The sequence below is a fragment of the Tubulanus polymorphus genome, chromosome 3 (genome assembly GCF_964204645.1).
Source record: "Tubulanus polymorphus chromosome 3, tnTubPoly1.2, whole genome shotgun sequence".
Taxonomy (NCBI): domain Eukaryota; kingdom Metazoa; phylum Nemertea; class Palaeonemertea; order Tubulaniformes; family Tubulanidae; genus Tubulanus; species Tubulanus polymorphus.
Window position 1 is genome coordinate 12,608,986 of NC_134027.1, and position 15,076 is coordinate 12,624,061.

Genomic DNA, 15,076 nt, shown 5'->3' on the forward strand with positions numbered 1-15,076 from the left:
TAAAAACATGGCGGCTCGTCTCTGGACCTGATTTTAGAATTACGCCTTGATAGCTCAGTGGGATACAAGGCGTGATGCATCATTCACTATCGGGGCTTAGTGACAAGTGGGCCCAAGTCTTGCCAATGACGAATAATGATGCAGACAATTTCAATAGTACGAAAGCAGCCGAAACCCCAAATAATGTATGATAAAAGTACAGAAATCTGTGCAAAAGGTTCGCTAAAAAATCATTCGAATCTATTCTGAATTCTAGTGGAGATGAATGTCATACACTACAAGGGCAAATGAATTAGCACAAGTCTACAAAATCTCAAATCTCAAGGTTATTAATTGTCAGACTTCCATTGTTCACTCATATACCTTAGTTCAATGCCCGTTCTGTCGTTCGGTATTTTGCAGAAAGCTGAATTCCAAAAGCAAATCGTGACATCTATTTCGTTGGAAAAATCAGCGCACATGTTTTTGCGTTGGGAATAAAGCAAAATTCGAGAAGGTAATCACTAAAAATCAATGTGAATCGAACCTGTCGAAATAGTGACATCATCGACTTTCACTAATTATGGCCGTTCATCGTACTCCTGTTAGTGCTATACGCCAACATTCTGAGTCAGAATGATTTGAACCTTTGATGAGTTGCTAACCTAGGTTTATATCATGGTCAATATCTTAATTCACCAATACACGTATATACCTACTGCGTGAAAGTTTTACGTACGTCCCCTTACTCTTCTACGTAGATACACGAAGCACCGTTAAAATCTGAAGATTTAAAAAGTACCTTTTAAAGATCTATGATGCAATGGGTCACGTGCATGATCCAAACTCCTGAACGAAACGGATATAACGTGATATAACATGAATGAAATATAAGCTTTTATTGGAATAAATAAACAAGGAATACAGTGCAGTAGGTGAAACCATGTATTAAACAAATAGATTCTTCTAGCTGACAGTTAGTCAAAATCGAACTCATGTGGAAAGTAAAAGTAAAGCCTGGTTTTCACGAGCGGTTTCCAGCAAGCAATTTCCAGCTGAGAAATTTTGCTGTAGCTTTTTCTAGCTGCCACGTTTTCCAGATCAGGGCCAATCTTCGGCGTTTTCACAACCGCTCGCGAAAACCACCCTTAAACGACTAAGACGCACTAGGTCCCCGCTTGTCAATGGAGGTCAACCCCATGTAAGCAAATATTTGAGCATCGAATTAGGTAGATTCACTCATTTTTTAGTTCTCGTTTAGTTCTCGTTCGAAATATACTTCGTAATTTACTTTCAAATTGCAGGAAAATACGGAAGCGTCCTGGGGACATAATCAATTAGTTATTTTTTGCTGATTGAAAAATCATAGAATTAATTGATGCGGTGATTTAATTCCGACTTATTCATTTCCGCTTATGAATCAATTCCGTGAAAAAGGTCGGTATTAAATCGCCGCCGGTCTAAAAAAGATAAAATTAAATTAAAATGATTTAATTTCGTGAAAAAAATCGGATTTAAATCGACGCCGGTTGAAAAAAACATAACATTTAATAAAAATTCGATTTTTTAATATTACTTTGTGATTTTTCAATCAAAATTCATCCTAAAATTCATCCTAATATAGTCAGTTTACACATGCTACAATAAAAACATTCATGTATTTAAAACATAAATGAATAAAAGAATAATTTTCTACTACCTTTTGTAAATAATGATTAATTAGAAAATATAAGAAATAGGCGATAAGGTTGAAAAACATAATAGTAACTCATTTTTGAGAACCCATTTTTTCCCGATCTGCCATAGAGGTTAGTTTTAGTTATTGTTTTTTTTAGCTTTTTAAAAGACGAAAATGAATAACCATTCAACAATAACTGGTCCGTGAGATTCTTTCCTTTTTACATCAAAATATATGAAAAAACTGCTTCTAAATATTTTGTACAAGTATTGACGAATTCGGTAAGTTATTCATTCCACACATTCGTCTATCGATGACCAACAAATTGTGAGGCTGTCGATTGTCTGGGGGTAGGGTACACAGATTTCAAATTGACAGCCGCACGATGGCGGAAATCTCGAAATATCAGCGGGTCATGGGAGGAAAAAGGTAATATTGGCATAAATATTCATTTTGTTGCAAACAATCAGAAATCTATGGTGACTGATTCGGGCCAAACTAAAAAAAGAGTTGCGACAACCGAAACGCGCATGGTAATTCAAGGTTATCTATGACAGGTGTATTTGAACTGTGAATAGGATTTCCTGTCAACGAATTGGCTGAGCATTGAGACTCTTTTCTGTTGATCCGAATCGGCCAAAAAGTGTCGAAATATACATTTTTAATCATACACCCACATGTATATCGTGTTTATATCAAGCTTTATCCTATGGGTTTTCCACATGTTCTAGATGATAATTTTTCGCTCACAAATAATTTTAATAGGTAAATACCAAATATCAATAACTGAAAGATCGGTAGTATAATTAATATTAGCACAATTGACACAATACTTGCAGTCACTGGATCGTTCCAATTCAACATTACCTTATATAGAGAATTGTTTACCGGATCTACGTAATAATAGATGACGGTAAATATGACGTATGTTGTGGCATAAGCCATTACATACACTGCATGGATGAGCCGAACGGGAATAGCATTGAATATCAGATCCAACGTTACGACTATCAAATTGAAGGCGTGTGCCGCGAAATTGTCAAACTTAAATGGATGCGGATTGTATAGAAAAGCCCAATATAGTATAGATACGAAGAATGCGGCGGGTACAGTTATGATATAGAGTATCCAGACAACTTTGGTGTACCACGGATTTGATAGTTTGACTGGATCATACTCGGTCTCTAGTGCCCCCACTTCCAATTTTCGCTGCCTGTTCAGTTTTAAGTGACCGACGATAGATACGATCAAGGCAATTGTGACGTAAATGGTAAGGGTTGTGAATGCCCATCGGGTAAGAAACGCCAAGAAGAAATGTTCCTGTGTAGCTCCCATCTTGTAAGGGTCGGTGCTCACTGAGTAAATAAATGCGCTAAGTTGGTATACACATAGGGCAGTTCTCAGTACAAGGAATACTGCTGGGTGACATCCGCTCTGAAAAGCAATAAATATTAACCAGTTAGTGAAACTGAAAGTGTTATGAAAAAGTGAACGGTCATACGGCAAGTGTAAAACTGTATCTGATTGGCAAGTAGCCAAAATCATTGTCCCTATCCGTCGTGTGTCACCCTGATATAAGTTGCATATTATATAATCATATATATCTACAATTTCATATCGAATGGTTCATAATATTTAATTTTTCTTACTACACGGAATGCTTGATAATAAAAATTATAGTATTAACAATGTAATATAACTTATGAATATAGTATCAATATGTGCTTCATCGAAATCAACATGTCAGACTACTCAATATGTATTCAAAGTAATTAGCTATAGTCAGTGTTCATCATTAATCAATTTGTGTCTCTCAAACATGTCACGAGGTGCTATTTTGTGAGTAGAGATGTCTATAATCTGTCTGACACCTAGTTCTCACATTATACTCATGATTCTGTATATAAAGACAATGTAAAGTTATTATAATCATTCTCATTCCGGGATGCAATAAAGATCGTACATAAAAGGTTTAACTGCCTTGTTGTTCCTGATGGATGGAATCCTGTTCCACTGGTGAAAATGCTCCACAGCCAGCCTGCCGATTACACGTGCTCTGCTTGTGAGGGCAAACCAACAACAGGCCAACAAGCTAATCGCTCACAATGTATACAAAAACCAATGACTTAGATAAGTTATTCCGATATTCAACGGCCCCTGGTGAACATATTAAACAGAAACCAGTTACCTTGAAACTAACCATGTCATAAGATACACATCTTTTTTTTTAATTGCGGTTACAAAATATGCATTAAAACCCATTAAAAATCGGTTGACTGATAAGATTGTCGTTAATTACGCAATGATTGATTGATCAAAACCCTATCTGCTGTGTTAGCGACCCCCCTCCCCAAAGTATACCCATCACCATAATTTCATCAGAAAATGGCTAACCATTAGTAAGCTACAGGTCTCTGAATTCAGGCCAAAAATGTCATGTTTGGGCACAAAAAAGATTCCGGTTTTCTCTTTTTGTTTCGTAACATTTAAGGGTGATACAGTGATACAGTATTAATGTCCTATTAATGTCTATATCAATTATGTAATTCGTCATTCCCATTATGTAACTTGTGTTTTTAAATCTATATATTGTCATGATTTACAGGAAATTAAGTAAATAATACTAATAATAATGATAGTCGGAGCTAATGATCGAACGCACTGTATTTGATCACACGACAGTGTCCAACGGTTAGGAACCAAATGACGTTCGGTTTACTTAGTTCGCAAATAACTTCGGTAACCAAAGTACATGTTTCATGTCCCCGACATGGATTACGGTGTAATGACGAGGGGAGTTGTAAACGTTTTTACCACCAAGATATTATCACGGCTAAAATGTCTTAGATTTAACTATACCTATTAGTTATGTTATTTATTACAGATACCTGATAGCGAGAAAACAAATATTAATGCGAAAAATTAACGTGAGAAAACTAAAATTTACTGGTGAGAAAACAAAATGATTTGTTTTCTCGGGTTAATATTTGTTTTCTCGCGCTAATATTTGTCTTGGTGACTCCGCCAAAGTTTGTTTTCTCACCCCGCAAAAAAACGCAAATGAAAACAAAATAAATTTCTCGCTATCAAATTTGTTTCTAGATTTTTCATGCTTGAAAAATATCAGCGTGGCTCGAATGAGCCACCATAATGTAGAAAGGGGTCTCGTTTGAAATATGCATGATAATAAGTGTATTCACAGCGAGGATGAGGTTTAGCACCTCCTTGCGTGATAAATTATGTATTTTCCATTCTCACAGAATACTAGTGTAGATGAATAATAAAACAAACCGCGTACACTTGTAGATAGCATGCATTAAATCGCATCACAGCTCGCCGAATGGCATCAAGTAGCCATTAAGTGTGTAAAACTGATAAGCACCATTTTGACGAGTATTCAAGAGCTAATTTGTAAGTCCAAATTCCCTTCTGCAAGATAAATTGACGATATAAAAAATGATCTTGGGCGCGAATTCTAGCATATGTTCAGAGGTAATGGAAGTATGATATCCCGGGTTTGATATTTAATTTTCCTGCGTGTTATGTCTACGAACCATGAATACCGACCACAAAATATACAATACTGAGATCTGAATATGGGCGCGCGGTAATGTTTCGAGACTAAAAAAATGGGAAAATCGCTATGAAAATTAACAAATGAAAACATATGAATAATAGATTATTATGTTCAAATAATTCTTCTGGTATTTTAACCTCTATCATTTTCATCATAGAAACTACCAAGTCGATTCTGAATATGAGTGGTAACAGTTAGAAAGACGTGGAATCGTAAAATGAATACATCTACGTGATTGCCAACTTCTTTTTCACGAGGCATGTTATCAACAATTAAGATAGGCCCTACATGTAATGAGTAGCACCAAATATGCGACATCAAAGTAAGCGATTAGGGTACGACCTAGTCTTGAATCATCTAAGTACAATATTATAAATGAATATGAATTGTGCGATGATTCATATGCAAAAAGAATTTACCTGTAAACCTAATTTCAGAGTGCGGTGAGATATGATCATCGAAGATTTAACTAAAATAATTCAGAAATTGATCGTATAATCCGGAAAAGTGACATGTCAAAAAATCGATGGATTTAATTTTGTGGCAGATAATGCAATGGTAGTTTATTATTCTATACATTTTCCCTGGCCTTTTTCCTTTGGCTATTTTTGCCTAGGCAAATAGCTTGGCCATTTTCCCGCTCAATTTATAAAACGGCAGTTGGCTAAAAGGGGGTGATGATATTAATGATGATGACGACGACTACATTGACGACGCCCAATGATCTTTGATTTTTTATGATAACCGGATGACGTTGTTAATGGTTATAATTCATGAACTTACTTGACTATAATAGAAGTCACTTTCGGGCGTATAAGTTAACGATAATGCCTTTAAGGTAAATTCATCTTTCAGTACTGTTTTACAGGACCCCATGATGCAAAATCCTATCAGTATCAGCTGTTATGCACAATGATGGGCTTACTTCAAATCCGATACTGTTTATACTAAGTAGGCCTAAAATGGGCCGATATATCTACAGTGATCATTTCTTTTTCTAAGAAAATATCGAACAATATACAAAGAACGAGTATTCATTGGTCAGAATCAGGAGATAGCTATGTTAATTATTCCGCGCGTTTCCAACAATCCAATAAGAACTTGTTCGCTTATATATATATATATATATATATATATATATATATATATATATATATATATATATATATATATATATATATATATATATATATATATATATATATATATATATATATATATATATATTTAGTATCTTTAAATATAAACATGTTTATCACGCGAATATCTGCCAGAGCGTGTGACCTTAGGATATACACCTTACGTTAATAGGCACCTTTATCACATTATGACAGTGTAATGTATATAGGTAAATTCAAGTTCACCGAGTCATTAGAATTTCTTAAAAGAGTATTCCTTATAGCGTGTATATACGTTCGATGTATGATATGTTCGCACGACCGGTTCTATATCCAAGGGCTTGCGAATAGCCGATACATCTTGCTTTGCTCAATCAATTATATAGATATATCATTTATTACCATTTATCTATTTACCGCTTATTTGAAGAATATCTTGGTTTGGCCCATTGTATGAATTCATAAGATGGGAGTAATTGCAACATGGTGTTTTCATACAAGAGGTCGAGTCGACCGCACTTTTCGACCAGCTAATATTTTACATATAAACAGCAGCTAGTAAAACCTTATTAGCATCAATGAATAAGAGAGTAAAACTATTTAAAAAAAACAATATGAAATAAGTCGATCTTTCACAAGAAATTGAACATGAAATCATGATATTAGAATGAATAAAAACTCCGCAAATCTCAGCTACTGCAATCTTAACACCAATCGTGAATTTAGGGTATTTCTACCCGATAAATGGACTGCATTGAAAAATGAGAAGACCTTGTCGGTTTTTGATTGAAATACCATGGAAAAATGAGTATGCTCATCGTGATTAAGAAATTGTAGAATAGATATAATGAACTATAAGAAAAAAAATGAAAATAAAAAATGAAAAAAAAAAAAATAGAATAAAAAGTACAAAAAAGTTAGGAAACATGAGAAACTGATCCCTCTTTTTTTGCTTTTTTCTTTACAAAAATGTTAGCCACGTAATCTATTGCCTATACTGGTATACTCTTGGTAGACAGAAAAACCTTGACGGAAAAAATAGATGATAACTCGGATGATGGAAATAATTTATCATTGCCCTATTGTAAAATATTTGTTGCTAAATCCAAAGAAGCTCGTCACAAAATATCTGGAAAACAAGAATGTTTTGAAATAGCCACCTGAAAATTCTAATGAAAGAGAACAATTAATCAATATGACAACAGATGAAATTGAATGTTAAGTTTGTGATGAATTTTCAACTAAAAGGTATTAGACATCTTGAATCACCAAAACATAAGCAAAATTTAAATGAAAATATTTTAGGAACATTTTTAGGAGTATTCCAGATTCTAAAACTAAATCAAATTCAAATTAGCCTTTCATGGAAAATATTAGAAATTATGTTTATATGTTAAAATTGGTCCTGCAGCTATTATATTTAGGCTCTATAAAGGTATTAATTAGACGGGCACATATATTGATTTTTAGGTTTCGTTCAGCCCGAATACCTTATGGATAAATTTGGTATCATTGGAAAGATTTAGTTACTCCTCTGTAGGTTTTAGGGTGTTGTTACCTTGACAACTGGGTGCAGAATCCTGTTATTTTTTGCTAACGAAAATCATTCATTAATTGGCCGGGAAATGAATCTAAATGCTTCACATGTTTAGAGTCATTCAAATAACTAACAGTAAATTCTGCCCCAGCCGTTTTTAGGCCCTCCTCGTTCGATCTTTGTACTTTCTATATTGACCACACCACCCGTACGTTCATTTAAAAAGCCCCTCCATTCAACCAACGAATTGCATTATATGCTTAAATTGAGGGACTATTAATTGAAAAATTGCCGAGATAGTCGCTCGACGATGATATTAGGATTTTGTATTTTGTATTACTGTTTGACATTATTTTTTGGATATCTCTCATATATATTTTCTTAAGAGAGCTCCTGTCAGAATAATACGTACATTTTGCTTTGACCCCCTTCCCGTAAAAAGTTTTACATTATTTGTTTACCCTTCCCCAAAAACCGTATGCTATTTGAAAGATTTACCAAGAACGCACGCATCGGCAGCCCCCAGAGCCATTCCGAGAGGCTGCGTTTGGGCCTCCCTATCTGTCAGTAACCTATTTGTGGTATGGAACCATTCTGAAAAACTGCGCAATGGGCCTGGTCCCCCTGCAAGAACCATTCTGAGACGCTGCGTAGGGACCGGCAACACGGTCAGAACATATCGCTAAGTCCAATCATATCAATTTTGATCCGAAGATTACGTGTGATGAATGTCTTAACCAATGTTTTAAACCGAGGCACAAATCAGTGTTGAGAGAAGTGTGTCATGTACTGTTCTGATGCTGCAGGTCAGTACGTAAATTACTATAGTACTATTACAGAAGCATAGTACGGTATTTAACTGTTAGATGGCGAACACAACTTTTTTAACCGAATTTTAGCCCGGGCTTAGAATGAATATTGTGACTCCCTCGGACCACCAATCTGTTTAAAACATGTAACTTGATGACGGGAAAAACTGGTATTAAGCTTCAGTAAATGGACGTTTCATTACATGCATTAGTTTCCCTATAATGTGTCGCGGTAAATACCGTCCGTTCTGCTTTAAAGTATAGATACCTGAGACGAAAGGCAAAGATCCAGCTTCAAGAGTGCACGATGTGCTTGAGAGAAGATTACAGGCGCCCGTAGGCGCAAAATGTGGAATTTTCTGGTATAAACCTAATTGTAAATCACTTAATTGAAGTTCAGCATAGTTTTTTCCTAATATAATATAATCAAAATTTTTTCCAAAAATACTACTTAGCGCAATCCCGCGATAATTAGAGGAATCTGATAAAGACTTTCGGTTGTCCTTGGGTATAGGCACTATTGTGGTAATGATAAAATCATCGGGAGTACATGAATGGCGTACCATAGCTGAAAATAACACTGTCAAATGAACAATACGTGATTTGGAGCCATTTTTATATGGTCTATAATAACCCTTGGTTACCATCTTTTTTTTAAAACAATTTTTACATTTCAACACGGCTTTTTCAACCTCTTTAACCGATATCGAGTGATTTTTGGCACAGAAACACGTATCTAAGTTACAACACTTTTCTCCAATTAATCGATTTAACTTCCCATGCAACTGATTAATTTCGTATTGACTATCAGGTGAACAATTTTAAGTTATGTTTGGTATTTAACCGAAAGTGTCAGCAAAACTATTAACGGTCAGATTAACCTTGTTGAATAATCTAATGAAATCCACAGAACATAGATAGACCATATATTTTCATTTTCTATATAATCAGTATAGCCAGTCAGACTGTGCTGGTACATGTATAACAATGTGTCATTTCATCAACACATAATTTTAAGAAACATATTTCTACATGTTCTATTATTTGTTACTCAAGATTTGTAAATCAGTTTGAATTTTCTACTCCAGGAGCCGTGCCACTAAAGGCTGCAATGAACACATTCAATGCAGTGATCAATAAAACAAATGCGGTTGCTAAATCATTCCACAAATATAATCTCCTGCGGTTTTTCATTTTGTTGATGTTGTTATCTTCTTGTTCGATATCTCCTTCGGTGTGTCTAAAAACATCTGATCTTCCTATGAGCAAAAATAACACAGCTGTTACGATTTGCAGCAGGATTGATATACATATCAGAGTTATGATCAGAGAACTGAATTTGAATTTATCATGATTGTTTAAACTATGTCGCAATTGTGTGGCATTTGCAGAAAACAGTGCTAAATCAAGCAGACCACTCGTAAATGTTTTTTTAGTGGCGTACATCCCAAAATTTACTCGTGATGCATCAATGCTTCCATCAATTTCAGAACCAGCCTGCAAAAGCAAATGATGCATTTAGTAATCATGTCGCGTTGAGTTCATGCATATATATTACATGCATTGTCGCCCTGATCACACACAACCTATAAATACACTAAAGTTTAATGATAAGTACCCGGGGCGGATCTAGCCTATCGTTGTACCGCCTGAGCGGTACTCACGATGGTAGAAGTGCCCTTTTATTTTTCTAGTTCGGGCTAGAAATAATATAGAACGGCCAATTTGAATAATCGAAGGGTAAACTTACTCTTTATGAATGATTTTTCTTTAACATGTCACTGTCATATTTTGTGGGTGCAGAGAAGGATTTGATGCCCCAAAGGGACTCGGAGCCCTAAAAATTCAATCTTTTCAATGGCATTGGTGCCCTTCCACAGCTGAACAGTACTCAAAAACCTAGGCTAGATCCGTCCCTGAGTAGGCCTACTTTATCTCGATAATCATTATGCAAAAATGACTCTGTCAGTACGGTAGCCATATACCGTTCGTCGCCCTTACTCTCTCGTGACAAGTATAACAAGAAAATTAATTTTAATGAATTATTTGACGCCTGCGAAAAAATGTAGAATTTCTGGGATAAGCTAATGTGGAATTGCAAATTTGAAATCGAGGTTTTTAAGAAATTTGGGGAATTATGAGATTTGGCGATTGGGTAGATGATACAGGTCTTCGACTGGCCTTATTAAAAAAAAAAAATTGTCAACTCGCGACCGACTTCGATTCACTTTTGCCTCTAAGCTGGTCTGCAACTTCATTTCCTCCATGGTTGAAGAAATAGCTCTTCTGATGTCTGCTTCATCATGACTTCGAGCATATCGTGTAGCCAGCCGGCCCGGTCGCCGGGGCCCGGTTTGGCTGTCACTCGATATCCTAGACTTGAGTCTGGGTTGAAAGTAGACATTGTCATTTAAATAACTTATTCATGCTATTCTGTATGAATTACCCGTGTGACTTGTATTTTATATTTTCTTATTTTAAAATTTGTACCATTATTGAATTTGGGAATTTCAATGTAATGAGGATCAATAATAAATTGAATTGAATTGTCATCTAATACACACGCCATCAGGGGATGCGGAGCCGTATATGACAGCTATGCTATTATAAATTGCTAATCTCATGAAACCTGCATACCCCTAATATCAAACATATTTTATAAATTATTTGAATATTGAAATTATATGTTTACACGTTTTTATATAGACCGCTTGTAGCCGCCGATGAAATTCACGCTGGCCATACACAGATCGTAGATAGCTTCGTCATCCCACCAGCATCCCCATGTCAGGGTCTGACTTTTATATCAGACTTCCAAATCGTGTATACATCCGCCATTTAACCGATTAATCCGATTTACTTATCATTTCTACATATGCCTGCCGCTCCTGATATAATCATACATCCTTTACTATTATAATAAGTCTTCTAATGATATTCAATGCAATATAACATTACGACGTTCAAATAGAGGTCATATCACAGGAAGCCATTCTACATCTTTGTCAGTAATATTTTGCCAAATAGCTTGTATGTGTACGCATAGACCTGCGACGTTTTGCACATCGATTTACGGTTGTCGTTTGTAAAATGACGCTGAATGGTTAACATTGTTTAGGTTTCATAATGGTAACGTTTTATAAGGCGTCAAAAAACAATTACGAAAACTTGCGCTGGGGAGAGTTAGAGCAAGAACTACGCTCTTGATCGAAAGGAAAAATCTTCACAACAGAAGAGAAGAATGGAGGAGCCAATTGTATTCTAGACAAGACAATGAACAATATTTATTCAAGCTATGAAAATTCTCAACTCTAAAAAAAGAAACAGGAACATTGATTAAAATTGAAACAAATTATTTGATGCCTCGTTCGAAAATTGTATTTCGTATTCAAGATGGTATCATTTTATTCAAAAATAGGATTTTTTTGTCAATTTCCCAGGACGCTTTGTAGATTTTGTATTGGTGACTGAATATCAAAAACATGGAATAGAAAATAATGGCATGACTTGATGGTGATTAAATAAATGTCAGTCGATTACCTTAGAGGTGACTCGAGGAACTGATAAATAAATACACAGTCTAAAATAATGACTTAAACAAACTGATAAAACACGGTTCACGAATATTTCAAAGTTAAAGGAACGCGTGCTGATATAGATAAGAAAAGCTCTTTGTGGGTACATTTGTAGTCTAGTCGCAATATTGTCGATAATTCGCTGACGATTTGATTCCAAGTAATACACTCCTCGTAACGATCAAAGTTGCTAATAATTCGTGCACGAATTAGAACTTATTTGTTTACGAATATGGCCCCTCGCTAAAAGAGTCATTGTACATAACAGCCTTATATCATGGAATACAAAGAAAAATCTAGAACAAGCCAATTATCTGACGTGTATTATAGACGTGTATATCGGCACTGAGCCCTCAATCCAATATCACTGAGCCGTTGTTTTTATGTTTCAATAATCACTTATTTGCACATATTCAAATTGACCAGAGGGCATACTGTAGACTAATGCCAATTCAAGCAACCAAAAAAAAACAGATTATAAACGAGTACGGTACGTCCAAGGATTTTCGCTAGTCAAATGGTGTATTCATGCGGTACGGTATCAGGTAGTAAGCAAAGCCAATTGAAGATTGATTCTGCGTTGAAGATATGGAAGTCTTTCCAAAAGGTTTTTTCTACATATCGAGTCAAACATGAAGCACTAGTTTTTTGAAAACACATTTGCCAACGTACCGTCGAAGTCGATTTATCTTTAAATGTATCCCTAGCTATAGAGGAAAGTGGCGCCTCTTCATCTTTAGGATCAGCAGTTTCGTTCACAACTTTCTCCGTTGAATCTCGTCTGGTCATCTCAGTCTCATCCATGATAAGTTGTGGTTTATCTGCACTATGTATGTGATCTGGCGTAGTGCCGAAGCAGAGGTTTAAAGCTCGCTAGCAGTTCTAATGCATAAATCTCGACCTAATATCGAACGCCATCCTAGCAAGAGCTCTATACGGTTTTTTTTATTTGGTTGGTAAATTTTATTTGATTCCTTTTTGATTGAGTGTCCCTTACAACCCCACCACATCTGCCGGGAGCGAAACAGGGGGTTTAATTTTGAAATCGGTAATCGAAGTACAGATATATTTGTGTGATCGGCGGTCGAATTTACAGAATTTTTCGTTTAAATCGAAGTACATACGTAATTGGGAAATTCGGTTCCGGTTCATTCAAACAATCTTCCAACCAGTCTGAACCGACAAGCGGCTGATTGGGGTTAATATTTTGGCTGCCTAATTTAATACAACGAAATTTTGGAAATAACTATATATACTACAAGGTTGAAGATCATTTTGTCCATTTTTGTTGTAGTTTTGTTCGTGTAAATAGTCCGATAGTTTATTGTAGTTTTTTCTCGGGTAGATGTTGGTGTAGAAGTCCTCTAAGTTGAGTATAATACCAATAATCTTAATTTTTCAAAGAAATTGAAACAATTTATAACATGATATCCATACATGAATATAAATACAAATATAAAATGTGCCGATATCAAATTTAAGGAACCCAGTGAAGCAAATGCTTGTAGGTCTGGGCACCCTCTACACACACTCATTCTTCATAAGCATGCAAACATTCACAGATTCACACACAACATACTAGTACAGTAAACATGGCTCAGATAAATAATTGTTAGAAATTCAGGGCTCGGTTTTATAGACTGGTATTAACTTTAGCCTGGGGGCTAACTCATTTGGAAATGAATTGAGTTAACCCCCGGGTTAAAGTTAATACCAGTCAATAAAACTGGCCCCAGTGTCTTAAGAGTTTATTTCTTTTAAATGACTGTTTGAGGGAATTAAGTGATTCTTTTCATTTAAGGTTGTTATTGGAGTTTTGCAACATTATCGGAATTAGAAATGTTAACAGTTGAATTATTAGCTGTAAACCAATCTTGTAGTCAAGTCATTTTCGATGGTTTGTTTTAGATAATCAATTGAGCTTCCACTAATCTATATTCAGTCGTGTCATCGGCGAATAAGATAGGTTTACAATTTTTAAGACATATGTGCATATCGTTAATGTATACTAAAAATAGTAATGGTCCTAATACGGAACCTTGAGGTATACCATATACATATAATTTATAAATTAGATATTCAACATGTAGGCTTTGCTTGAATCAATAATTGTGGCTAATGTAAAACAGTTAGATTCAAATGATTTTATTATAGTTCCATGCTAGCATGGCTGGTAGCATGGCCAGTTGTAAAACCATATTGACTTTTATACAAGATAGAGTAACCAAATAGCCATAATCGCTTGTATATTACCTGTGTGCCATATTAAAATTTTTTAGAGATGGTTGGCAAGAGTGAGATGGGTCGATCGTTTTCAAAGCTCCTTTTATCGTCTCTTTTATAGATAGGTGTAACACTGGCTATTTTGGCCCAAGTGTAGAATCTGGCTAAATAGTTCCAGTACAAATGTTATATTGATATTCCTCCGCATAAACGATTATTCGCGCATAGTATGGCTGGTAGGTTACAGGGTGTTATGTTTATCTTTAAAATTAGTTGATGCACCCGTATTGATGCTAACTAAACACGGAAGATGATCTGACAAATCAGCCAGTAGGATGGCAGAACTCGCACCTCCGTATACGTTGTCAATGAGCCGTGTTGCGGGTAATGCGTGTCGGCCGAACGATCGTTGGATAAAGTCTATTTGTTAAGTTTAGATAAAGAATTTTACAGTATTTACATGGGTGTCCATTTTTAACAAATATTTACAATAACGATTAATCAATTTAAAAATATTTTTAACGAATAAGGAAATTTCTTCGGTCAGCTGACTCAAACCGATTTTTCGTTCTGTCGCATT

At 35.4% G+C, this 15,076-nt stretch overlaps 2 protein-coding genes across 2 annotated transcripts; both read right to left on the minus strand.

The window, feature by feature from the left end:
* Positions 1 to 1,138: 1,138 nt before the first annotated feature.
* LOC141901584 (protein rolling stone-like) lies at positions 1,139 to 6,195 on the minus strand. Its single transcript, XM_074788913.1, has 2 exons — positions 6,018 to 6,195; positions 1,139 to 3,091 (listed from the first exon to the last, which is right to left on the minus strand). The coding sequence occupies exons 1-2, from the start codon at positions 6,108 to 6,110 to the stop codon at positions 2,360 to 2,362; spliced, it is 825 nt and encodes a 274-aa protein (XP_074645014.1). The 5' UTR covers positions 6,111 to 6,195; the 3' UTR covers positions 1,139 to 2,359.
* Positions 6,196 to 9,763: 3,568 nt separating this feature from the next.
* On the minus strand, positions 9,764 to 13,094 carry LOC141902092 (ninjurin-2-like). The gene is made up of 2 exons (XM_074789733.1): positions 12,946 to 13,094; positions 9,764 to 10,195 (listed from the first exon to the last, which is right to left on the minus strand). The coding sequence occupies exons 1-2, from the start codon at positions 13,075 to 13,077 to the stop codon at positions 9,764 to 9,766; spliced, it is 564 nt and encodes a 187-aa protein (XP_074645834.1). The 5' UTR covers positions 13,078 to 13,094.
* Between the last annotated feature and the right edge of the window lie 1,982 nt (positions 13,095 to 15,076).

What these genes read in the sequence shown, in the direction of transcription:
- LOC141901584 (XM_074788913.1), bottom strand. Translation starts at nt 6,110, where the DNA reads ATGGGGTCCTGTAAAACAGTACTGAAAGATGAATTTACCTTAAAGGCA. An exon ending in GTGACTTCTATTATAGTCAA is followed by an intron (nt 3,092 to 6,017) that starts GTAAGTTCATGA and finishes ATTGCTTTTCAG; the next exon opens with AGCGGATGTCACCCAGCAGT.
- LOC141902092 (XM_074789733.1), bottom strand. Translation starts at nt 13,077, where the DNA reads ATGGATGAGACTGAGATGACCAGACGAGATTCAACGGAGAAAGTTGTG. An exon ending in AAGATAAATCGACTTCGACG is followed by an intron (nt 10,196 to 12,945) that starts GTACGTTGGCAA and finishes TTGCTTTTGCAG; the next exon opens with GCTGGTTCTGAAATTGATGG.